Below are 25,628 nucleotides of genomic sequence, written 5' to 3'. Positions count from 1 at the left end.
TCCCCAGTTCCGGTCTTTCCCACAAGAGCAAACATTCTTTCAGGATCCCCCTCACCCACCTATCAAATCCCCTCAGGATCTGATATGTATCAACGAGATCACCTTTCCAATCTCCTCAACTCCAATGGACACAGACCCAACCTGTCCAACCTTTTGTGAACCTTCAGGATTCTCTAACCCAGACTCTTGCCGGATGTTCATTCGATTAATAGGATGAGGACTGAGGTGGAAAGATGTTAGGGCACTAAGGGAATGTCAGGGAAAGAGTAGGAAAGTGGAGTTCATAGAATCATGGAAACCCTACAGTACAGAAAGAGGCCATTTGGCCCATCGAGTCTGCACCGACCACAATCCCACCCAGGCCCTACCCCCATATCCCTACAATATTTACCCACTAATCCCTCTAACCTACGCATCTCGGGACACTAAGGGCAATTTTAGCATGGCCAATCAACCTAACCCAACCCGCACATGTTTGATGTAGACATTTAGCCGTGATCTGTTTGAATGCCAGCGCAGGCTCATGTCCGACTGCTATTCTGTTTTATCGATGGCCTCAGGCTTTGCTCTTCTCCACAAGTGGAGACGCACGCTCTTGTCTACTCAGGCAGAAAGATCTCTACTGGATAATTCCTCAAGCTTCTCTTTTTAAGAGAGAATTCAAATTGTCCACCCTTTCCTGATGGTATATCTCATAGTTGTGTTATTATTGCAAATTATCCTCTCCAGTGTAGGTTTCCTGAACGCTCCACGCCCTCAGCGACTGGACGGCTTGATGCTTTAATTCTCCCCTAGCTGACTTGCTAACGATAAAAGGTGTTAATTTGTGCGTGTGTCTGTAGACAGGAATTAAAAGCACCTTGGCACTTCCTGCCACCTTGTGTTTGTAAATGCTGAGCTCTGTACTTAAGCTTTCTCTTTTCTCGATACAGGAAACCTTGAGAAGGCGGTTGAACACTTTACAGAGGCCATTAAGTTGAACCCACGTCTGGCTGTTCTCTATGCTAAACGAGCCAGGTAAGGATGCTGAAGGAGAGCGACACACACATGGAAATGGCCCAGAGGTTTACTGTGATCGAGCGCAGCTTTCTGCACTCCCTCCGCTAGCTGTTGTCGGTGGGGTGAGGCCCAGGTATCGGAGGGGGTGCTAAAAAGAACAAGGCACCACCTCGAGTGGAAGGAAAGATCGGGAATATTCCCTCCTTGAGTTTTGTTCCGAGGTGCATGTGAGAAGCATCACAATTCCTGGGGGGCGATTTCAGTCCTGGGCCTGTTAATGATATTTAAAATGTCTGGTAATTACCATAATTTATTCAGCTCCGTGCCGATTCCTGGCGTGGAGCTGACCGTGCAGGAAATTCAGCATCCGGCAAGAGTCTGGGTTAGAGAATCCTGAAGGTTCACAAAAGGTTGGACAGGTTGGGTCTGTGTCCATTGGAGTTGAGGAGATTGGAAAGGTGATCTTATTGATGCATATCAGATCCTGAGGGGATTTGATAGGTGGGCGAGGGGGATCCTGAAAGAATGTTTGCTCTTGTGGGAAAGACCGGAACTGGGGGCGCGGTTTAAAAATAAGGGGTCTTCCATTTAAGACTCGCCGTGGTGACCAGTGGGAAGCCCCGGAAACGGCCTCTGCTCGAGTCTCCCGGCCTGCTGCACTACAACAACAGCGCAGCGGGATGGGAAAATCTCCGGAGGATTGGGATGCTGAAATTGGAGTCAAATGCCTGACGCTCTCAGAGGGGTATCGGAATTCTGTAAGAGAGCTGAGTTCAGGGTCTCGTAGGAAGAATAGAGCATCTTGAATTTTCAGTATTCGTTGGGGCTGCCCTTGAGTCCTTCTTTACCAGGCGTAAAGAAACATTGTCATTTGGGGGTGTTATTTTTTATAAATTGTCCTTTTTGTTTGGAAGGGGCTACATGAAAATTGGCTTTTTCCCCCCCCCCTTCTCTTGTCTCTTATGCTTCTGTGTATTTCTAGAATAAAGTGGTGAGAAGCATCATCCTTCCTGCAAGTGTCCCTTTAAACACCACACAGCTAGAACAAAGAAAATTACAGCACAGGAACAGGCCCTTCGGCCCTCCAAGCCTGCACCGACCATGCTGCCCAACTGAACTAAAACCCCCTACCCTTCCGGGGACCATATCCCTCTATTCCCATCCTATTCATGTATTTGTCCAGATGCCCCTTAAAACTCTAGAACCATAGAACCATAGAAAATTACAACTCAGAAACAGGCCTTTTGGCCCTTCTTGTCTGTGCCGAACCATTTTATGCCTAGTCCCACTGACCTGCACTTGGACCATATTCCTCCACACCCCTCTCATCCATGAACCCGTCCAAGTTTTTCTTAAATGTTAAAAGTGACCCCGCATTTACCACTTTATCCGGCAGCTCATTCCACACTCCCACCACTCTCTGCGTGAAGAAGCCCTCCTAATATTCCCTTTAAACTTTTCTCCTTTCACCCTTAACCCATGCCCTCTGGTTTTTTTTCTCCCCTAGCCTCAGCGGAAAAAGCCTGCTCGCATTCACTCTATCTATACCCATCAAAATCTTATACACCTCTATCAAATCTCCCCTCAATCTTCTACGCTCCAGGGAATAAAGTCCCAACCTATTCAATCTCTCTCTGTAACTCAGCTTCTCAAGTCCCGGCAACATCCTTGTGAACCTTCTCTGCACTCTTTCAATCTTATTTACATCCTTCCTGTAACTAGGTGACCAAAACTGTACACAATACTCCAAATTCGGCCTCACCAATGCCTTATACAACCTTACCATAACACTCCAACTTTTATACTCGATACTCCGATTTATAAAGGCCAATGTACCAAAGGCACTCTTTACGACCCTATCCACCTGTGACGTCACTTTTAGGGAACTCTGTACCTGTATTCCCAGATCCCTCTGTTCAACTGCACTCTTCAGAGTCCTACCATTTACCCTGTACGTTCTTCTTTGGTTTGTCCTTCCAAAGTGCAATATCTCACACTTGTCTGCGTTAAATTCCATTTGCCATTTTTCAGCCCATTTTTCTAGTTGGTCCAAATCCCTCTGCAAGCTTTGAAAACCTTCCTCACTGTCCACTACACCTCCAATCTTTGTATCATCAGCAAACTTGCTGATCCAATTTACCACATTATCATCCAGATCATTGATATAGATGACAAACAACAATGGACCCAACACCGATCCCTGCGGCACACCACTAGTCACAGGCCTCCACTCAGAGAAGCAATTCTCCACAACCACTCTCTGGCTTCTTCCATTGAGCCAGTGTCTTATCCAATTTACTACCTCCCCATGTATACCCAGCGACTGAACCTTCCTAACTAACCTCCCATGAGGGACCTTGTCAAAGGCCTTGCTGAAATCCAGGTAGACAACATCCACTGCCTTCCCTTCATCCACTTTCCTGGTAACCTCCTCGAAAAACTCTAATAGATTGGTCAAACATGACCTACCACGCACAAAGCCATGTTGACTCTCCCTAATAAGTCCCTGTCTATCCAAATATTTGTAGATCCTATCCCTTATCACACCTTCCAATAACTTGCCCACCACCGACGTCAAACTTACTGGCCGATAATTTCCCGGATTTCTTTTGGAACCTTTTTTAAACAACGGAACAACATGAGCCACCCTCCAATCATCCGGCACCTCCCCCGTGAATACTGACATTTTAAATATGTCTGCCAGGGCCCCTGCAAGTTCAACACTAGCTTCCCTCAAGGTCCGTGGGAATACCCTGTCCAGTCCTGGGGATTTATCCACTCTGATTTGCCTCAAGACAGCGAGCACCTCCTCCCCTTTAATCTGTATCGTATCTGTTTCTGGCAGTGAGTTCCAGGCACCCAACACCCTCTGTAAAAAAAAAAAATACTTGCCTCATACATCCCCTTTAAACCCTGCCCTTTGCACCTTAAACCTATGCCCCCTAGTAATTGACTCTTCCACCCTGGGGAAAAGCTTCTGACTGTCAGGGTGGCTGAGCGGTCTAAGGCACTGTGTTCAGGTCGGTGTGGGTTCAAATCCCACACCGTCTTCTGGAGGTGTGGGTTCAAATCCCACTCCTGACATTGATTTTAGGGCGGCACAGTGGTTAGCACTGCTGCCTCACAGCGCCAGGGACCCGGGTTCAATTCCCGGCTTGGGTCACTGCCTGTGTGGAGTCTGCACGTTCTCCCCGTATCTGCGTGGGTTTCCTCCGGGTGCTCCGGTTTCCTCCCACAGTCCAAAGATGTGCAGGTTAGATTGATTGGCCATTCTAAATTGACACTAGTGTCAGGGGATTAGCAGGGTAAATATGTCGGGTTACGGGAATAGAGCCTGGGTGGGATTGTTGCTGGTGCAGACTTGATGGGCCGAATGGCCTCCTTCTGCACTGTAGGGATTCTATCCAGTTTGTCCATGCCTCTCATAATCTTGTAGACTTTTATTAGGTCGCCCCTCAACCTCCGTCGTCCCAGTGAGAACAAACCAAGTTTCTCCAACCTCTCCTCATAGCTAATGCCCTCCATACCAGGCAACATCCTGGTAAATCTTTTCTGTACCCTCTCCAAAGCCTCCACATCCTTCTGGTAGGAGCAAGAACTTTTCAGATCCTTTTTGCAAAGGGGTGGGTTCATGGACTCTATTGTCTGCTGTAAGTCTGGAAGCTTTTGGTGATGTCATCCTGTTGGCAAATGATGTTGGCTATTGTAAATTAACGCCAAAGCATTAATTAGATTTTGTGACGTTGGGGGGGCGGGGAGATTTGAGTAAACTAATCTAAAATAAAAAGTGGAAGTGCACTCCAGCTGATATCAGTATTCCTTGTACACGATAAAGCCCCTGTGCATCTGAAAGGGAAAATAGTTTTAAGCAGGCTGAGCCTTTGTTATATTTTTTGCCAGTTCATCACAGTCTACGCACTTAGGAAATAGGAACAGAAATGGGCCATTCGGCTCCTCAAGCCTGCTCCGCCATTCAATAAGATCATAGTAAGAAGTCTCACAACACCAGGTTGAAGTCCGACCGGTTTATTTGGAATCACGAGCTTTCGGAGCGCTGATCCTTCGTCAGGTGAGTGACTCACCTGATGAAGGAGCAGCGTTCTGAAAGCTCGTGATTCCAGATAAACCCGTTGGACTTTAACCTGGTGTTGTGAGACTTCTTGCTGTGCCCGTCCCAGTCCAACGCCGGCAACTCCACATCATCAATAAGATGATGACTGACCTGTTAGTGTTTCGCGTTCCACATTCCCATCTACTCCTGATAACATTAGATTCTTGTTGGGCAGGGGAATCTTTCTACCTCTACCTTTATGAATATTCAATGACCCCACTTCTTCTGCCTTCTCCAAAGAGGAGAAAACCTCCTCAGTTCTGTCCTATAAGGACGACCCCTAATTTTAAAATTGCTGTCTATTCTGGACTTTCCCACAAGAGGAAACACCCTTTCCATGTCCATCTTGTCATTACCGTTCAGGATCTTGTAGACTTCAATCAAGTCACCCCTTCACTCTAAAGTCCAGTGGAAACGAGCCCAGTCTGTCCATCCTCTCCTCATAAGACAACTTGGCCATTCCAGGTATCACTCCAGTAAACCTCTGAACCGCTTCCGATGCATTTACAACCTTCCTCAAATACGGAGACCAAAACTGCACACATTATGCAATTTACCCACAGTGTTGTTGCCCATTCTAGTATAAAAAATGATCTCTCCAGGCTCCTCTTACCCATGGTCATTGTATTTTGGTTATGAATACATCTTGTGCTAACTGCAGTTAGAGCCACCTTGAAACGCACCTTTTTGGTCTCCTGTGTACTAGTAACTAGATATATAATGATTGCTCCTCTCGTTCTCACTTTTTTTCCCTTTTATTACCCCCTCCCCGCTCCCCTATAGCAGGGATGGGTTTGGTTGTGTGCACTGGTGTTACACCAACATTCACTGGCCCTCATGCTTGTGGTTAACTCATGGTTTGCCTTGCTGGCACTGTACACAGCCCTGGGCATCAGTGAAGTTTATTTATTAGTCACAAGTAGGCCAACATTAACACTGCAAGGAAGTTACTGTGAAAATTTCCTGGTCGCCACACTCTGACACCTGTTCGGGTACACTGAGGGAGAATTTAGCACGGCCAATGCACCCTAACCAGCACGTCTTTCAGACTGTGGGAGGAAACCGGAGCACCCGGAGGAAACCCACGCAGACACGGGGAGAATGTGCAAACTCCACACAGACAGTGACCCAAGCCAGGATTCGAACCTGGGCCCCTGGTGCTGAGAGGCAGCAGTGCTAACCACCGTGCCGCCCTTAGTCCATGTTCCTCATGTTTTGTGGAGAGTTCCACAGCTCTAATTTTAAAAAAAGAGTCTCTGAATACTTCCTAACGTTGCCAAGTTGTTTTTCCTTCTCACCTGCTGGTGCGGTGTGAACCTGGAGTGCGAGTACTGGCCAGGGGCTCCGACACAATCCTGTTTTAACCCAATGGCCGCACAGGCTTTTTCCAGTAGAGGTCACTAGATAGCAGTCGGAACCAAGGACTTATTCCCTCTTATTCTGTAGTTTGGGGGCCCAGGCCAGTTTATAACATCCTTAATGCTGTCTTTGCTGAAATTATCCCACTTGGCACAGACTTGACATTGGACACGAGACTTGAATGAGTATTAATCAGTGTGTCTTTCCCCATGGGATCATTACTGAGGCGCTAAGAATCTATTTCTAACAGTACAATCAGAGCACGAGAGGATGCCTTTACCCTGTTAAAGCACTAGGTTGTCCTCTGTTTTATTCTCTCTAACCACATAGTAAGCAGCACACATTGTCCTTGCTTTTCCCTCTACAGCGTCTATGTGAAAATGCAGAAACCCAATGCAGCCATTCGGGATTGTGACAAAGCCATCAGCATCAACCCCGACTCGGCACAGCCTTACAAGTGGAGAGGGAAAGCACACAGGTGAGGAGGGGCGGGGGAGAGGCGGCTATTGTTGCCATGAAAGGGTAGGAGGCTCATTTTAAAACAAATAAAAATAGATGTGAATGGCATTGTTGGATCAAAAAGTAAATGAGAAAGTAATGAGACAGTAATGCTCAGAAGGCTAGACTGAGGTTGTAGAGCAGAATGGGCAGGACCATTGTTTTTCAAGTTTTATTAGTGCCACAAGTCAGCTTACATTCACACTGTAATTGAGTCACTGTGAAAATCCCCGAGTCACCACACTCCGGCACCTGTTCGGGTTACACTGAGGGAGAATTTAGCACGGCCAGCGCACCCTAACCAGCACGTCTTTCGGAATGTGGAAGGAAACCGGAGCACCCAGAGGAAACCCACGCAGACACGGGGGAGAAACGTGCAGACACGGGGGAGAAACGTGCAGACACGGGGGAGAAACGTGCAGACTCCGCACAGTCAGTGACCCAAGCCGGGAACCGAACCCGGGTCCCTGGCGCTGTGAGGCAGCAGTGCTAACCACTGTGCTACTGTGACTTCAGTTTAGTAGGCAGACTTAGCTCCTCTTTCCCAGGTGGGTGTTTGAAGTCAGCTTAAGGCTGCATTTGCTTTGACAGTTCTTGCATGTGTCTTGCTGGCACCATAGATGACGGAGAGAGAGAGACAGTGCTGCCAAGATATGTGAACGTATCCACCACTGGCAGGTTCTGATCATGGACTGAAATCCTGGCTTGAGATGAGGCTTTCGCAGAGCAGGCTGGTACATTAAGGTTGCAGTTGTTGCGTGCATTGGAGAACAAGTCCATGAAACATTGCATGTTTAGCTCTGAACCTGCAGCTCCTGCACTGTGATTGGCAAACAGGACATCACATAGTATATGCTTGAGGGCCTTGATCTTTGCCTGAAGCCATCTCGGATGGAGCATCTTCCTGTTTGTGTGTTATCTGGCGACACAGTGGCACAATGGTTAGCAGTGCTGCATCACAGCGCCAGGGACCCGGGTTCGATTCCTGGCTTGGGTCACTGTCTGTATAGAGTCTGCACGTTATCCCCGTATCTGCATGGGTTTCCTCCGGGTGCTCTGGTTTCCTTCCACAGTCTGAGAGACGTACTGGTTAGGGTGCATCGACCGTGCTAAATTCTCCCTCCGTGTACCCGAACAGGCGCTGGAGTGTGGCGACTAGGGGATTTTCACAGTAACTTCATTGCAGTGTTAACGTAAGCCTACTTGTGACACTAATAAATAAACTGATTTCAGTACCAGGATCACCTTTAGGAAAGATATTGGAGAGCATGGCAGAGCAAAGCATGCCAAGGTGCATTGGCACGAAGATGCTGCCTTGCTTAACTGTGTGAGTGACTGGGAAGGGTCCGTGGCCTCACCATTATCCGGGACGGGGGTGAGCATGCCGCCACGGAGCTGTTGTGGTGAATTTCCTGGGGCGGCTGAATTTCAGGCCCTCCATGGCTGACTGTGTCAAAGGCCTTGCTCAGGTGAACATGGTGTAGAGGTCTGTGTTCGTTTCTCCCGAGGCTGTTCACAAACACCAGAGCAGCGGCTCCTTGGGAGAAGCTGATTAACCTGTGGCAGGCTGTTGATTGCTTCTTGTTGTTGGATAATGTTGAGGATGTGTTTAAAGTGCTCTGCCCATCTTTCTAGAATTTGGATTTTTTTTTGTTTAAGGCAGTGGTGACCTGTCGGCACCGAGGATTAATGGTAGACAGAAAATCTTCCCGTCTTTGTGCTCTGTATATGACTGAAGTTCATCTGCCTTCTGATTCAGCCAAGTCTTTTGCATCTCTCTCAGCTCACCGTGGAACGGTGCTGTGGATGTTTTGGTTGGCATTGTGCTTGAATTGTTACGGTACAGGCTACGTTTCTCCTCCAGTGGGGTTTCTGGATTGCCACCTTGTTCTCACGAACCAATCTTGATGCCCATGAGAGGTTGGGTCATAGAAAGAAATCATAGAAACCCTACAGTACAGAAAGAGGCCATTCGGCCCATCGAGTCTGCACCGACCACAATCCCACCCAGGCCCTACCCCCCATATCCCTACATATTTACCTGCTAATCCGTCTAATCTACGCATCCCAGGACACTAAGGGGCAATTTTAGCATGGCCAATCAACCTAACCCGCACATCTTTGGACTGTGGGAGGAAACCGGAGCACCCGGAGGAAACCCACGCAGACACAAGGAGAATGTGCAAACTCCACACAGGCAGTGACCCGAGCCAGGAATCGAACCCAGGTCCCTGGAGCTGTGAAGCAGCAGTGCTAACCACTGTGCTACCGTGTCGCCCAATGAGGGTCGATGAGCATTGGAGTGCCCTAAGGTCACCCAATCACCCTTAATGAAATGAGTGTCTATTTTCACTGTACACTGTACACTCAGTTTCTGAGTGTGATTCTTTTCTGATTGCTATTTTGAGGCTTAAAGAGGGGATTGTTAACTCCAAGCGAGTCAACCCTGAAACAACAGAGTGCTTGTCTGCCTGCCCTTTTTCAGTAAGAAAATGATGGAAGATGACCGGCTTTATTGATGAAGTGATAGCAGATTTCCATAGTTTATTTGTGTCACAAGTCGGCTTACATTAACACTGCAATGAAGTTACTTTGAAAATCCCCTCGTCGCCACACTCCGGCACCTGTTCGGGTACACTGAGGGAGAATTTAGCACGACCAATGCACCCTAACCAGCACATCTTTCAGACTGTGGGAGGAAACCGGAGCACCCGGAGGAAACCCATGCAGACACGGGGAGAATGTGCAGACCACCACACAGATGGTGACCCAAGCCGGGAATCGAACCCAGTTCCCTGGCGCTGTGAGGCAGCAGTATTAACCTGTGTTCCTGTTGGGGAACACTTCAGCGGTCACGGGCATTCGGCCTCTGATCTTCGGGTAAGCGTTCTCCAAGGCGGCCTTCACAACACATGACAGCGCAGAGTCGCTGAGCAGAGACTGATAGCCAAGTTCCGCGCACATGAGGACGGCCTCAACCGGGATCTTGGGTTCATGTCACACTATCTGTAACCCCCCACGACTTGCCTGGGCTTGCAAAATCTCACTAACTGTCCTGTCTGGAGACAATACACATCTCTTTAACCTGTGCTTAACCCTCTCTCCACTCACATTGCCTGTACCTTTAAGACTGGATTACCTGTAAAGACTCGCATTCCATCCATTATTTTGTAAACTGAGTTTATACGCCCTGTTTGTGAACAGAACTCCCACTCCACCTGATGAAGGAGCAGCGCTCCGAAAGCTTGTGGCTTGTGCTACCAAATAAACCTGTTGGACTTTAACCTGGTGTTGTGAGACTTCCTACAGCTACATAGGCATGATGTGGGTGAGACTTGACCAAGACTGTTGACGTGGTACTGTATTTGTACACAAGGTACTTTGCCACATTGCCCAAAAACTGTCCTCACTTGGTGTCGACAGATAGACATTTCCAGCAGGAGTCACTGGACGGTTATTTGGAGCTGAGTTTCTTTCCCCTTTCACTGACGCAAGGATGCTAAAGCCATTTGAATGCTGGCTGAGACTGGCTTAGCCTGGTGTACATCAGGAATTCAACCTGGAACCCTCTTGTTCTGTACGGCTTAGCTACCGGCTGGTGTTAACCTCTCATTGGACTTAGCAGCCACATAAGAACCCATCAACCTGGAGTGACAGGTGGTCACCCTCGATCTTGACAAACTGCCTAAGAGGAGAAACACCCGAGTTGTGGAATTCGAGTAGTTCTAGGTTATTTTCTCCTGTCTCTACACACAGTTAAGCGAGGAAGCCAAGAACTTTGTGGTGGTCCCTCCTTTGCATCTGGGTACCAGCATCTCTGAGGTGACCGTGTAGTTTCTCTCGCTGAAATAAGGGTGTGAGCGCGCACTGGTAAACCTTGTTTCTCATTAACAAATTCCGTCCTCATTAGCAGCCAGCGACCAGATCAGTTCTAGTAACTAGGGCACGGCTGTTTAACCACAATCACAGGTTGTGCATTGCGGTTGTAAACCATGTCCTAATGATTCTATCAAACAGGTTGCTGGGTCACTGGGAGGAAGCAGCACTGGACCTGGCCACGGCCTGTAAACTGGATTACGATGATGATACCAGCACCACACTGAAGGAGGTGCAGCCTAGAGTAAGTAACCACAGGCTGTTTGATGCTTCAAATTTATTTGGGCTGGAGAATAAATGTCCAAGTTAAATGTGTGATTTCTGGTTACATTTAAGATGTATTTCTAAAGTGTCTTTAGGATGTCTCAGTTTGAGTTACTTTGCGATGCAGGCGCTCTTGTTCTCAAATTAGATTTATGTTGGGCACATCGCCCAGTTGCTGCAAGGATTCATTGGTGGAATTGGTTTCTTGGACCCTCCTCCTGTAACCTTCAGTTAAACTTTCTCTCAAAAAGCATTCTGTGGAAGTGCTTTTGAAAATCTCATTCCTGCTTTCAAATCACTCTTTGACTGCCCCTTTCCCTATCTCCAAACTCCTCCAGCCCCTTTCCCTGTCTCTAAACTCCTCCAGCCCCTGTCTCTAAACTCTCCCAGCCCTTTTCCCTGTCTCTCGACTCCTCCAGCCCTTTTCCCTGTCTCTCGACTCCTCCGGCCCCTTTCCCTGTCTCTCGACTCCTCCGGCCCCTTTCCCTGTCTCTCAACTCCTCCAGCCCCTTTCCCTGTCTCTCAACTCCTCCAGCCCCTTTCCCTGTCTCTCAACTCCTCCAGCCCCTTTCCCTGTCTCTCAACTCCTCCAGCCCCTTTCCCTGTCTCTAAACTCCTCCAGCCCCTTTCCCTGTCTCTAAACTCCCCCAGCCCCTTTCCCTGTCTCTCGACTCCTCCGGCCCCTTTCCCTGTCTCTCAACTCCTCCGGCCCCTTTCCCTGTCTCTCAACTCCTCCAGCCCCTTTCCCTGTCTCTAAACTCCTCCAGCCCCTTTCCCTGTCTCTAAACTCCTCCAGCCCCTTTCCCTGTCTCTCGACTCCTCCAGCCCCTTTCCCTGTCTCTCGACTCCTCCAGCCCCTTTCCCTGTCTCTCGACTCCTCCAGCCCCTTTCCCTGTCTCTCGACTCCTCCAGCCCCTTTCCCTGTCTCTCGACTCCTCCAGCCCCTTTCCCTGTCTCTCGACTCCTCCAGCCCCTTTCCCTGTCTCTCGACTCCTCCAGCCCCTTTCCCTGTCTCTCAACTCCTCCAGCCCCTTTCCCTGTCTCTCAACTCCTCCAGCCCCTTTCCCTGTCTCTCAACTCCTCCAGCCCCTTTCCCTGTCTCTCAACTCCTCCAGCCCCTTTCCCCCGACTCTCAACTCCTCCAGCCCCTTTCCCCCGACTCTAAACTCCTCCAGCCCCTTACCCTATCTCTTGGGTGTTGTTCATATAATTGTTGGAGATATGAAACAGGTGTGTCGACATCAGAATCTTCAACAGTGAAGACTGCCTTTGCTGTTTGAGACGTTGACAGATCTATGCATCTGCACGTTCTCTTTCCATCGCTGGCCCAGGTTTGTCTCCAAGTGTAGATTATTTTGCATTCGTAATGCGAGTCCAGGAAAGGACAATAAAGCGCGTTGAATGGTGAAGACGTCTTGAAGGGCTGAATAACCTCCTAGTTTCTATGTGTAACTATCTGGTTCATTTGGTAGCAAATGCCACTAGCTTTCGGAGCGTGCTGCTCCTTCACGTTCCGAAAGCTAGTGGCATTTGCTACCAAATAAACCTGTTGGACTTTAACCTGGTGTTGTTAGACTTCTTACTGTGCTTAACCCCAGTCCAACGCCGGCATTGTTCCACTGGAGCAAGCTGAGAGGGAGTGATTGGAGGCAGCAGTGCTGGTGAGAGATTAATTGAATTGTTTATTTATTTAATTAGTCAGCTAGTGTGTGTTTTATTTTGGCCTTTACTTTTGCAGCAGTATTTTAAGTTTAAAGTGAAAACTGGAAGTGGGCTGCTAAGGAGTCTGGGAAGGGTTTTTTAAGCGCGTGAAGTATAAAAGGTAGGCTGCAGTATACAGCGGGCAGCGTCGGGAGCGGGCAGTGGAGTGCGTGGGAAGCAGAGTGTGAGCTATAAGGCTTTGGCTCACAGGGCTTAGGCAAAAAGGTCAAGCAGAGGTGAGTTTAAATTCATTTCTGCACTTTCTACCTGGTACTGGCAAGGTATCTAGAGGGGATGGGTGTGCAGCAGTGCTATGTTCCTCTTGCACTATGTTTGAGGTGAGGGACGACGACAGTGTCCCTGCTGATTACACCTGTGGGAAGTGCACCCATCTGCAGCTCCTCCAAAACCGTGTTAGGGAACTGGAGCTGGAGTTGGATGAACTTAGGATCATTAGGGACGCAGAGGTGGCCATAGACAGAAGCTTTAGGAATACAGTTACTCCGAGGAATGAAAACAGATGGGTGACGGTGAGAGGGGCTGGGAGGAAGCAGTCCGTGCAGGGATCCCCGGTGGTCGTTCCCCTTAGCAACAAGTATTCCGCTTTGGATACGGTTGAGGGGGATGACATGCCAGTGGTAAGCCGCAGTGAGAGGATCTCCAGCACTGTGTCCGTCTCTGTGGCTCGGGAGGGTAAGGGGCAGAGCGGGCGGGCAATAGTTATTGGGGACTCGTTAGTTAGAGGGATAGATAGGAGGTTCTGTGGCAGCAAAAGAGACTCACGGATGGTATGTTGCCTACCGGATGCCAAGGTCCGTGACGTCTCAGACCGTGTTTTCCGGATTCTGAAGGGGGAGGGGAAACAGTCACAAGTCGTGGTACACATTGGTACCAATGACATAGGTAAGAGAAGGGACGGGGATTTAAAGCAGGAATTTCTGGAGCTGGGCTGGAAGCTGAGAGCCAAGACAAAACATGTGGTCATCTCTGGTACGTTGCCGGTGCCACGTGATAGCGAGTTGAGGAACAGGGAGAGAGTGCAGTTAAACATGTGGTTGCAGGGATGGTGTAGGAGGGAGGGCTTCAGATACGTGGATAATTGGAACACATTCTGGGGAAGGTGGGACCTGTACAAACAGGACGGGGTGCACCTGAACCAGAGGGGCACCAATATCCTGGGAGGGAAAATTGCTACGGCTCTTCAGGGGGGTTTAAACTAATTTGTCAGGGTAGTGGGAAAAGGAGTTGTAGTCCAGAAGTCAGTGAGGGTGGTGAGGTATTGGGGAAGGTATCAAGGTCAAGGGAGGGTACCGGTAGACAGGAAGGTGGGTTGAAGTGTGTCTACTTCAATGCAAGGAGCATCCGGAACAAGGTAGATGAACTTGGGGCGTGGATTGGTACTTGGGACTACGATGTTGTGGCCATTACGGAGACGTGGGTAGAACAAGGACAGGAATGGTTGTTGGACGTTCCGGGGTATAGATGTTTCACTAAGTGTAGGGAAGCTGGTAAAAGAGGTGGAGGAGTGGCATTGTTAATCAAAGATAGTTTAACGGCTGCGGAAAGGCATTTCGAGGGGGATCTGCACACTGAGGTAATATGGGCTGAGGTTAGAAATAGGAAAGGAGCGGTCACGTTGTTAGGAGTTTACTATAGGCCCTCAAATAGTAATAGAGATGTGGAGGAAGAAATTGCTAAGCAGATTATGGATATGTGTGGGGGTCACAGGGTAGTTGTCATGGGGGACTTTAGCTTTCCAAATATTGATTGGAACCTTTGTAGGTCAAATAGTTCGGATGGGGGAATTTTTGTGCAGTGTGTGCAGGAGGGTTTCCTGACACAATATGTGGATAGGCCGACAAGAGGTGAGGCCACATTGGATTTGGTACTGGGAAATGAACCGGGCCAAGTGTTAGATTTGGTTGTGGGAGAGCACTTTGGAGATAGTGACCACAATTCGGTGTCTTTTGTTATTGCAATGGAGAGGGATAGGGCCGTACGGCAGGGCAAGGTTTACAATTGGGGGAGAGGTAATTATGATACGATTAGGCAAGAATTAGGGGGCATAAGTTGGGAACAGAAACTGTCAGAGAAAGGAACTAATGAAAAGTGGAACTTTTTCAAGGAACAAATACTGGATGTCCTTGATAGGTATGTCCCTGTCAGGCAGGGAAGAAATGGCCGAGTGAGGGAACCATGGTTCACAAAAGAGGTGGAATGTCTTGTGAAAAGGAAGAGGGAAGCTTATGTAGGGATGAGGAAACAAGGTTCAGATGGCTCGATTGAGGGTTACAAGTTAGCAAGGAATGAGCTGAAAAAGGGGCTTAGGAGAGCTAGGAGGGGACACGAGAAGTCCTTGGCGGGTCGGATCAAGGAAAACCCCAAGGCTTTTTACTCTTATGTGAGGAATAAAAGAATGACCAGGGTGAGGTTAGGGCCGGTCAAGGACAGTAGTGGGAACTCGTGTATGGAGTCAGTAAAGATAGGCGAGGTGATGAATGAATACTTTTCTTCAGTGTTCACCAAGGAGAGGGGCCATGTTTTTGAGGAAGAGAAGGTGTTACAGGCTAATAGGCTGGAGGAGGTAGATGTTCAGAGGGAGGATGTCCTGGCAGTTTTGAATAAACTGAAGGTCGATAAGTCCCCTGGGCCTGATGAAATGTATCCTAGGATTCTTTGGGAGGCGAGGGATGAGATTGCAGAGCCTTTGGCTTTGATCTTTGGGTCCTCGCTGTCCACGGGGATGGTGCCAGAGGACTGGAGAATGGCGAATGTTGTTCCTCTGTTTAAGAAAGGGAATAGAAATGACCCTGGTAATTATAGACCAGTTAGTCTTACTTCGGTGGTTGGTAAATTGATGGAAAAGGTCCTTAGAGATGGGATTTACGACCATTTAGAAAGATGCGGATTAATCCGGGATAGTCAGCACGGATTCGTGAAGGGCAAGTCGTGCCTCACAAATTTGATAGAATTTTTTGAGGAGGTAACTAAGTGTGTTGATGAAGGTAGGGCAGTTGATGTCATATACATGGATTTTAGTAAGGCGTTTGATAAGGTCCCCCATGGTCGGCTTATGATGAAAGTGAGGAGGTGTGGGATAGAGGGAAAGTTGGCAGATTGGATAGGTAACTGGCTGTCTGATCGAAGACAGAGGGTGGTGGTGGATGGAAAATTTTCGGATTGGAGGCAGGTTGCTAGCGGAGTGCCGCAGGGATCAGTGCTTGGTCCTCTGCTCTTTGTGATTTTTATTAATGACTTAGAGGAGGGGGCTGAAGGGTGGATCAGTAAATTTGCTGATGACACCAAGATTGGTGGAGTAGTGGATGAGGTGGAGGGCTGTTGTAGGCTGCAAAGAGACATAGATAGGATGCAAAGCTGGGCTGAAAAATGGCAAATGGAGTTTAACCCTGATAAATGTGAGGTGATTCATTTTGGTAGGACTAATTTAAATGTGGATTACAGGGTCAAAGGTAGGGTTCTGAAGACTGTGGAGGAACAGAGAGATCTTGGGGTCCATATCCACAGATCTCTAAAGGTTGCCACTCAAGTGGATAGAGCTGTGAAGAAGGCCTATAGTGTGTTAGCTTTTATTAACAGGGGGTTGGAGTTTAAGAGCCGTGGGGTTATGCTGCAACTGTACAGGACCTTGGTGAGACCACATTTGGAATATTGTGTGCAGTTCTGGTCACCTCACTATAAGAAGGATGTGGAAGCGCTGGAAAAAGTGCAGAGGAGATTTACCAGGATGCTGCCTGGTTTGGAGGGTAGGTCTTATGAGGAAAGGTTGAGGGAGCTAGGGCTGTTCTCTCTGGAGCGGAGGAGGCTGAGGGGAGACTTAATAGAGGTTTATAAAATGATGAAGGGGATAGATAGAGTGAACGTTCAAAGACTATTTCCTCGGGTGGATGGAGCTATTACAAGGGGGCATAACTATAGGGTTCGTGGTGGGAGATATAGGAAGGATATCAGAAGTAGGTTCTTTACGCAGAGAGTGGTTGGGGTGTGGAATGGACTGCCTGCAGTGATAGTGGAGTCAGACACTTTAGGAACATTTAAGCGGTTATTGGATAGGCACATGGAGCACACCAGGATAATAGGGAGTGGGATAGCTTGATCTTGGTTTCAGATAAAGCTCGGCACAACATCGTGGGCCGAAGGGCCTGTTCTGTGCTGTACTGTTCTATGTTCTATCTCCACATCATAACTATCTGGTTCCCCAGCACTTGAATTTTAGTCACTATTGGTGAGTTTGCAATGCTGTCTCTTCTGAGCATCCTTGTGCCAGCTGATAGAGAACCCGGCTGGTTTCCGATCACTGCATGCTCCGTTTCATTAACTAGGGCTCCAGGAGTTGGTGGATCAATAATCCAATAAACTCATCACGGAAGCTTGAAAATTTCCATTTAGTTTTCATTCACAAATCCGGACCGGGGGATTGTTGGACTGTTGCAAAAGCCCAGCTGAACATCTCGAAGTTCCTGCCTCTGTAGCTGGGCGGAACACAGGAGGGGAAGCTGGCCATTTAGTCCCTCAAGCTAGTTCTGACATTCAGTGACATCATGACTTGGTCTACGGTGGCGCAGAGCTTAGCACTCACCGCTGCCTCACAGCGCCAGGGACCCGGGTTCAATTCCCGGCTTGGGTCACTGTCTGTGCGGAGTCTGTATGTTCTCCCCGTGTCTGCGTGGGTTTCCTCCGGGTGCTCCGGTTTCCTCCCACAATCCGAAAGACGTGCTGGTTAGGGTGCATTGGCCGTGCTAACTTCTCCCTCAGTGTTACCCGAACAGGCACCGGAGTGTGGTGACTAGCGGATTCTCACAGTACCTTCATTGCAGTGTTAATGTAAACCACCTCGTGACACGAATAAGTAAAACTTAAAACTACATATATCCCCCTTTTTCTTAAGCCTCTGAAGCCTTTGCATATCTAACTTCCAGCACCAATTGATGTTTGCGCAAAAGCGTTTCAAACTTTGACTGTTAGCCAATCCTTTCCGGTGAAATTAGCAATGGTTTAGGCTGTACCTCCTGGTGCTGAACTCCCCAACTAGCAGAAATGTTGCGCTGGATGTTTCCCCTCCGTGGCGTGTTTCGCAGCAGTGCGCTGCTCGCTGGAGGCGGAATCTTATGGTCCCGCCATTGTCAAAGGGGTTTCCCGTTAAACGCACCGGCCGCCACTGGGAAACCCGTGATAGCGGTGTGCCGTCGGTAAGACCAAGACCCCACTGGTGTGAACCGCAGCAAGATTTTGGCAAGTTTCTTCGTTTAGTGAAAATACTCTGCCCTTTTAATATCTGACTGCAAACGATAAAATATATAGAATCATAGTGCAGAAGGAGGCCATTCAGCCCATTGAGTCTGCACTGACCACAATCCCACCCAGGCCCTATCCCCGTAACCCCATGCATTTACCCTAGCTAATCCCCCTGACACTAAGGGACAATTATAGCCTTGCCAATCCACCTAACCCGCACATCTTTGGACTGTGGGGGGAAACCGGAGCCCCCGGAGGAAACCCATGCAGACACGGGGAGAACGTGCAAACTCCACACAGACAATGACCCAAGCCGGGAATCGAACCTGGGTCCCTGGCGCTGCGAGGCAGCAGTGCTAACCACTGTGCCACCCAGCATATAGTTTGATGCTTACTCTTGGGTGAGGATCGTGAAATAATTTCTTTCACCTGCATCAGCCATTTAAAAAAAACCAAAATCCTTTAGACACAGCCTGCTGTATATCGACGATGGATCTGACCGTGAACCTTCGCTGAGGCAGCTTGTAGGGAGTGATTTATTTATTATGAGGGAGGATCGTGCAATAAATATTTCTGCAATTTCTTTTAGGCTCAGAAGATTATAGAACACAGAAGAAAGTATGAAAGGAAGCGTGAAGAGAAGGCTATTCGGGAGCGAATAGAACGGGCAAAAAAAGCAAAAGAGGAACATGAGAAAGCACGCAAGGTAAGCAGCAAGGTGTGGGTAATCGCCCCAAGCAGCAAGGTGTGGGTAATCGTCTTCATTCCCCCCCCCCGCCCCAAGCAGCAAAGTGTGGGTAATCGTCTTCATTCCCCCTTCCCCCAGGTTATGAGTGGGATTACGCCTCCTGGCTCAAAGTGGGGTGCTATTAGAGTCATAGAGGTTTACAGCATGGAAACAGGCCCTTCGGCCCAACTTGTCCATGCCGCCCTTTTTTCTTTTTAAACCCCTAAGCTAATCCCAATTGCCTGCATTTGGCCCATATCCCTCTATACCCATCTTACCCATGTAACTATCTAAATGCTTTTGAAAAGACAAAACTGTACCCGCCTCTACTACTAGCTCTGACAGCTTGTTCCAGACACTCACCACCCTCTGTGTGAAAAAACTGCCCCTCTGGACACTTATGTATCTCTCCCCTCTCACCTTAAATCTATTCCCTCTAGTTTTAGACTCCCCTACCTTTGGGAAAAGATATTGACTATCTGGCTGATCTGTGCCCCTCATTATTTTATAGACCTCTATAAGGTCACTCCTCAGCTTCCTACGCTCCAGAGAAAAAAATCCCATCAAGTCCCGGTAGCATCCGAGTAAATCTTTTCTGCATCCTTTCTAGTTTAATAATATCCTTTCTATAATAGGGTGACCAGAACTGTACACAGTATTCCAAGTGTGGCCTTAGCAATGTCTTGTACAACTTCAACAAGACGTCCCAACTACTAGAGCCCATGACTCGCCTGATGAGTAATCCAGTGAAGCTTCACTAGGGGTCGTTGTCCTATGATGAGAGGATGAGTAAATTGGTCTTGTACTTTGGAGTTTAGAAGAATGAGGGCTGATCCCATTGAAGCATATCGAAGGGGCTTGACCGGGTAAACACTGAGAGGTTGTTTCCCACTGGCTGGGGAATCCAGAACACGGGCACGGTATCAGGATAAGGGGTCAATCGTTTAGGACTGTCATGATGTGAAATTACTGCACTCACAGGGTTTGGGATTTTTGGAAATCTCCACTCCAGAGGATTGTGGATGTGCTATTTTTGGCTATAATTAAAATAAAGAACAGTACAGCACAGGAACAGGCCCTTCGGCCCTCCAAGCCTGCGCCGATCATGATGCCTGCCTAAACGAAAACCGTATGCACTTACGGAGTCTGTATCCTCCCATTCCCATCCTATTCATGTCTAGTTGCCCCTTAAATGCTGCTATCGTACCTGCTCCCACTGCCTCCCCGGGCAGTGCGTTCCAGGCATTCACCACCCTCCGTGTAAAAAAAAAACTTGCCTCGCACATCTCCTCTAAACTTTTCCCCACGCACCTTAAACCTATGTCCCCGAGTACTTGACTTTTCTACCCTAGGAAAGAGCATCTGACTATCCGCTCTGTCCATGCCACTCATAATCTTGTAAACCTCTTATCAGGTCACCCGTCAACCTCTATTGTTCCAGTGAGAACAAACCAAGTTTATCCAACCTCTCCTCATAGCTAATACCCTCCAGACCAGGCAACATCCTGGTAAACCTCTTCTGTACCCTCTCCAAAGCATCCACATAGTTTTTAAATAAACAGAGTTTTGGTTTCGGGGAATCGAGGGATATGGGGAGCGGGTGGGAGAGTGGAGTTGAAGCCCAAGATCAGCCATGATCATGTATTGAGCAAGCTCGATGGGCCGAATGGTCTACTCTTGCGCCTACCTCCTGTGTTCTTGTGGGTAACCTTCTACCACTGTTGTGCTTGATGTTCGGAGCACCTGATTTGAAGTGACTGGTTTTCCAGCGTAATACTTGCAGGGTAGGCCCAGTTATTCATTCTGCAGTGGTAGTATCTTGACATCCTGATGGCCTAATGATGACAGATTCAAACAGACTCTGGTTAGGAAAGCCTGTGTTTGAGTGTACGTCACAAGAGTTGGCAACAGGGCGCACTTAAATTGTGAAAACTGTACACGAGCGTGGAACAAAATCCAAAGCAGGGAAGTGAGTTGGTTTTTAAAAAGCTGAAATGAATCTTAAAACATAAGTTTAAAGTTTACTAGTGTCACAAATAGGCTTACATTAACACTGCAATGAAGTTACTGTGAAAATCCCCGAGTCGCCACACTCCGGCGCCTGTTTGGGTACACTGAGGGAGAATTTAGCATGGCCAATGCACCCTAACCTGCTCGTCTTTCGGACTGTGGGAGGAAACCGGAGCACCCGGAGGAAACCCACGCAGACATGGAGAGAATGTGCAGACTCCACACAGACAGTGACCCAAGCCAGGAACTGAACCTGGGTCCCTGGCGCTGTGAGGCAGCAGTGCTAACCACTGAGCCGCCCTTCAGAAATTGGAGTGAACTGTCCGTTTTGAGCTTTAGTTGCTGCGTTTCGCTATTACGAAAATGCTGGGCTGAGGTTCAAATGCACTGGCAGCATCCATGCCTCTGTACGCTCTTCCTGACTCTTGCTTCTGGATTTATTTTGAGCATTTGCCATGGAAACGATTAAGATGAATTATTTTTAAAAATGCTGTTAAAATTAATGCTTGCTGTAATGGGGCAGCAGAGCTGGCCGATGTGTCCTGTTTTGGACGGTTAGTTTGACCCTGCCTGCTAAAGACAATGAAATGTTGTTTGGACAGCCCACTGACTGTTCCCCCTCATTGCTACTGAGGCAGTCCTGAGCATTTGAGCAGAGAAAGGGTGCATTATCTAGTTAGAATGACTGACGGTAATGATAGTCCAGACTGCGTGTGTACCACCTAATGATGAGATTACAATTTGAACGTTGGAGTATGCAGTCCCCCAACGGGTTAAATAACTGCTGTATTGATATTTCTTTCATATGTGAAGGATTCTATTTAATTTATCTTTATTTACACGTTGTAAATAAAAGTGGCTCCTATTTAAAATGTCGTGGTACTTATCTTGGACTGCACTCAGTAATTATTTTTAAATTCCGAGCAGTGCAGGCAGCCAAGTGTTGCAGTTGCTTCCGTGAGGCCCCACAGGCTTCAGCTGTACTGCAGTGGATGTTGGATCAATGTAATCTAATGCCGGTTTGAGTTAGCGTTGTCACTAGGGCTTCCACAATATGTTAAAATAGGGTGTTGGATTCTCTCCCGGCGAGTCAGATAGTTGATGTCCTTGGTTGGTTTATATTTTTTATAAAACATTTAAAAGGCTTTTGGAAACTGGATGCTGAACAGGTAGCAAAGGTTTGAGAGGTGAATTTTGTCCAGGATTGGAGGGCAGAATGTGAATGAGGTGACTCTCCAAAGTGGGATAGTGTGTAGTCTTGTGTTTGTCAGTACATGCAGCCAAGTCATATCCGTATATAACAAAACAAACTCTGATCATACCTATTGATCTGTATGTTTCATCTCAGAGTAAAGCGCTTTACGATTTTGAGGCAAGCATAACTTGATCTAGTGTTAACTTGATCATCTTATAGAATTTATAGAAACCCTACAGTGCAGAAGGAAGGCATTCGACCCATCGAGTCTGCACCGACCACAATCCCACCCCAAACCCTATCCCCATAACCCCATGCATTTACTCTGGCTAGTCCCCCTGATAGTAAGGGGCAACTAACATGGCCGATCCACCTAACCCGCACATCCCTGGACTGTGGGAGGAAACCGGAGGAAACCCACGCAGACACGGGGAGAACGTGCAGACTCCTCACAGGCAGTGACCCAACCCCAGGAATTGAACCCCGGGTCCCTGGCGCTGTGAGGCAGCAGCGCTAACCACTGTGCCACCGTACCGCCCTTGGAGAGATTGAGGCAATTCTATGAAAGACAGAACTCTCCAGGTGCGATCACAAGGGGATGTTGTTGTTGGTCACATTGTTGTCGGATTTAATGTAGCATACGGAGTCTAATCTGATTCGAGGCTGCGACCATTCGGGGGAGTGACTAATGAGGAAGCAATCCGGAACTTGTAACAGACTCCCTCGATGATAACTGTCAGTAAAATGTGGGGACATCAACTGTGTGCTGTGTCATCAGTCCCCGGAGCTGTTTGCGTTTATATATTATTTTATACTGGTACTGTTTACTAAGCCTAGTACACTCCTGTGATAACTCGACTCCAGTCTAGTGACTGATGGTGTGTACATAAGTCATTGAAGATGGCAAGATGGAGTTGAGAGAAGATAAATGTGTGAAGTATACGGTATCCTAGTTTTTATTAATAGGAGCATAAGAGTACAAAATCAAGGAGGTTCTCTTAAATAATAAGTGTCTCAATACTAGGTTAAAGTCCAACAGGTTTATTTGGAATCACGAGCTTTTGGAGCGCTGCTCCTTCATCAGGTGAATGGGGCACTCACCTGATGAAGGAGCAGTGCTCCAAAAGCTCGTGATTCCCAATAAACCTGTTGGACTTTAACCTGGTGTTGTGAGACTTCTTATTGCGCCCACCACACTCCAACGCCGGCATCTCCACATCATAAATAATATAAAAGCAAGATACTGTGGGTGCTGGAAATCTGAAATAAAAACAGAAAATGTTGGGAAAACACAGCAGCCTCTGTGGAGAGAGAAACAGTTAAAGCCCCTGTGTCTCTTCAGAACTAAAGATTATGTTAAACTTGTATAAAACACTGTCTCGACCTCAACTAGAGTATTGTATCCCATCCTGGGCACCAGACTTTAGAAAAGATGTGAAGGCAATAGAGGGAATGCAGAAAGGATTCACAGGAATGATTCCAGGGATGAGGAACTTCAGTTACCTAAATAAAACCGGAGAAGTTGGGACTGTTTTCCTTGGGAAAGAGAAGGTTAACAGGAGATTTGATCGGGAAAATCCTGAGGAGTATGGAGAGAAACCGTTCCCATTGGTGGAAGAATTGAAAATGAGGGGATACAGATTTAAGGTAATTGGCAAGAGAAGCGATGGAGACACGAGGAGAACCTTTCATTCGCACACAGCGAGTGGTTAAGGTGTGAGCTGCCCGAGTGTGTGGTGGAGGCAGATTCAGTCGAGGCATTCGAGAGAATTGGATTGTTATCTGAAATGGAAGAACGTGCAGGGTTACGAGGAGAAGGCAGGGGACTGGCATTAGGTAAATTAACTAGGGTGGCACAGTGGTTAGCACTGCTGCCTCACTGCACCAGGGACCCGGGTTCGATTCCCGGCTCGGATCACTGTGTGGAGTCTGCACGTTCTCCCTGTGTCTGCGTGGGTTTCCTCCGGGTGCTCCGGTTTCCTCCCACAGTCCGAAAGACGTGCTGGTTAGGGTGCATTGGCCGTGCTAAATTCTCCCTCAGTCTACCCGAACAGGCGCCGGAGTGTGGCGACTAGGGGGATTTTCACAGTAACTTCATTGCAGTGTTAATGTCAGCCTTACTTGTGACACTAATAAATAAACTTTAAATTGCACATTCAGGGAGCTGGTATAGATGTGTCTGGCTGCATGGCCTCCTGTGCTGTAACCACTGTGACACTCTTGAGACATCCGTACCCGGTTTAGAATAATTGCCAGTGAAAATAGTGAATGTAGAGTCTGAACCCGGAGAGAGCTCACCATAGCCTGGTTAAGCTGCTTGCAGGAGCCGCTCTGTTTAATATCTAGTCTCTATTGTCCAGTAACATCTGTTTCCTTGTTGCAGGAGGAAGAGGCTCGGCGCCCAGGGGCAGCTGGATTTGGCGGATTCCCAGGTTTGTTCCCCAGCCTGTCTGCTTCACTCTGCTTGCTTTTCAGCCAACTAAAGGGCACATCCTTCACACCAGCCCTGCACACACTGTTTCATTGATGTGGGGGTGGGGGGAGCTGCCAACGCTGCCTCCCCCTCCCCCAGCCACTGATTGTTGCATGAAAATTGTTCTGGTTTCTTTAGCTTACCCCCTTCTAACTTAGTTTCTCAATGTTCAGTTTGGCTCCAATTCGCCTGACCTGCATTTAAAGCCAGGGTGATGCTATTGAAACCCAATGTGCTTGTTGTTTGGGAATACTTGTGTCAAATATGCCGAATTCGATCCTTTGTCCTGGAGCAAGCCCTATAAAACTGTCGGTTTGGCTGCGTTTTGAATTTAAACTCTGTTCTAACGGTTGTGTGACGGTTTAAAATGTTGTCTCAACACCACTGTCTGTCTATAAATTGTCCTCTGGTCTCCTGTATCCATACACGTCGGTTCAATGAGGCCTCAGTTCCACCAACCATGGAGAGAGGTCCATTGTATCTATCCCGCTCTGTAGAGGAATCGCTCTATTAATCCAGTGTTGTGGAATTCAGCATTGTCCTTCATTACGTTGTGGCTTTTTCCCGTCTTCAGGTGGTGCTGGTGGTTTTCCTGGAGGAACGCCCGGAATGGGAGGAGGAATGCCGGGAATGGGAGGGATGCCCGGGATGGCAGGAATGCCCGGTCTAAACGATCTACTTGGTGACCCAGAAGTGCTTGCGGCCATGCAGGTAAACTGTAGTAAGAATCCTCAATCTCACACTCGGGGTCAGCACTGTGAGGGTGAGGCGGAGGGGAATTCAATCTGAATCCTTTTACTCGGAACCCTTGTGATCCGAGTGAGGCCAGGTCGCTTGTGCAAATCCTGTCGGACCATGAACAGTGAGCTGCTTTCTAATTGTGTGTTGGGGGGGTGGGTGGGGGTGAATTCCCAGCGCTGGTGCAGCGCAGCAGGGTGTATTCTGTATTGGTGTTTTCCCCTTCTCGGCCCTCGCCCATCCCTGTCGGAAAGGGGAAGTTTGTGAACCTTTCAGCTGCCTGCCACTACCTCCTGGTGCTTTGCTACAGTCATGATGTGGAGATGCCGGCGTTGGACTGGGGTAAACACAGTAAGAAGTTAACAACACCAGGTTAAAGTCCAGCAGGTTTATTTGGTAGCAAAAGCCACACAAGCTTTCGGAG

At 48.2% G+C, this 25,628-nt stretch overlaps 1 protein-coding gene across 1 annotated transcript in view; it reads left to right on the top strand.

Moving 5' to 3' along the window:
- Positions 1-25,628, top strand: part of st13 (ST13 Hsp70 interacting protein) — a 63,814-nt gene that overhangs the window by 34,672 nt on the left and 3,514 nt on the right. Inside the window, exons 6-11 of the mRNA XM_078237590.1 lie at positions 933-1,017; positions 6,837-6,947; positions 10,985-11,087; positions 18,651-18,767; positions 24,377-24,425; positions 25,041-25,177. Of these exons, the coding sequence (XP_078093716.1) occupies positions 933-1,017; positions 6,837-6,947; positions 10,985-11,087; positions 18,651-18,767; positions 24,377-24,425; positions 25,041-25,177 (602 nt within the window). The remainder of the gene's footprint in view (positions 1-932; positions 1,018-6,836; positions 6,948-10,984; positions 11,088-18,650; positions 18,768-24,376; positions 24,426-25,040; positions 25,178-25,628) is intronic.

This window comes from Mustelus asterias, chromosome 21 (genome assembly GCF_964213995.1).
Source record: "Mustelus asterias chromosome 21, sMusAst1.hap1.1, whole genome shotgun sequence".
Classification (NCBI taxonomy): domain Eukaryota; kingdom Metazoa; phylum Chordata; class Chondrichthyes; order Carcharhiniformes; family Triakidae; genus Mustelus; species Mustelus asterias.
This window is presented reverse-complemented; position numbering and strand designations above follow the sequence as displayed.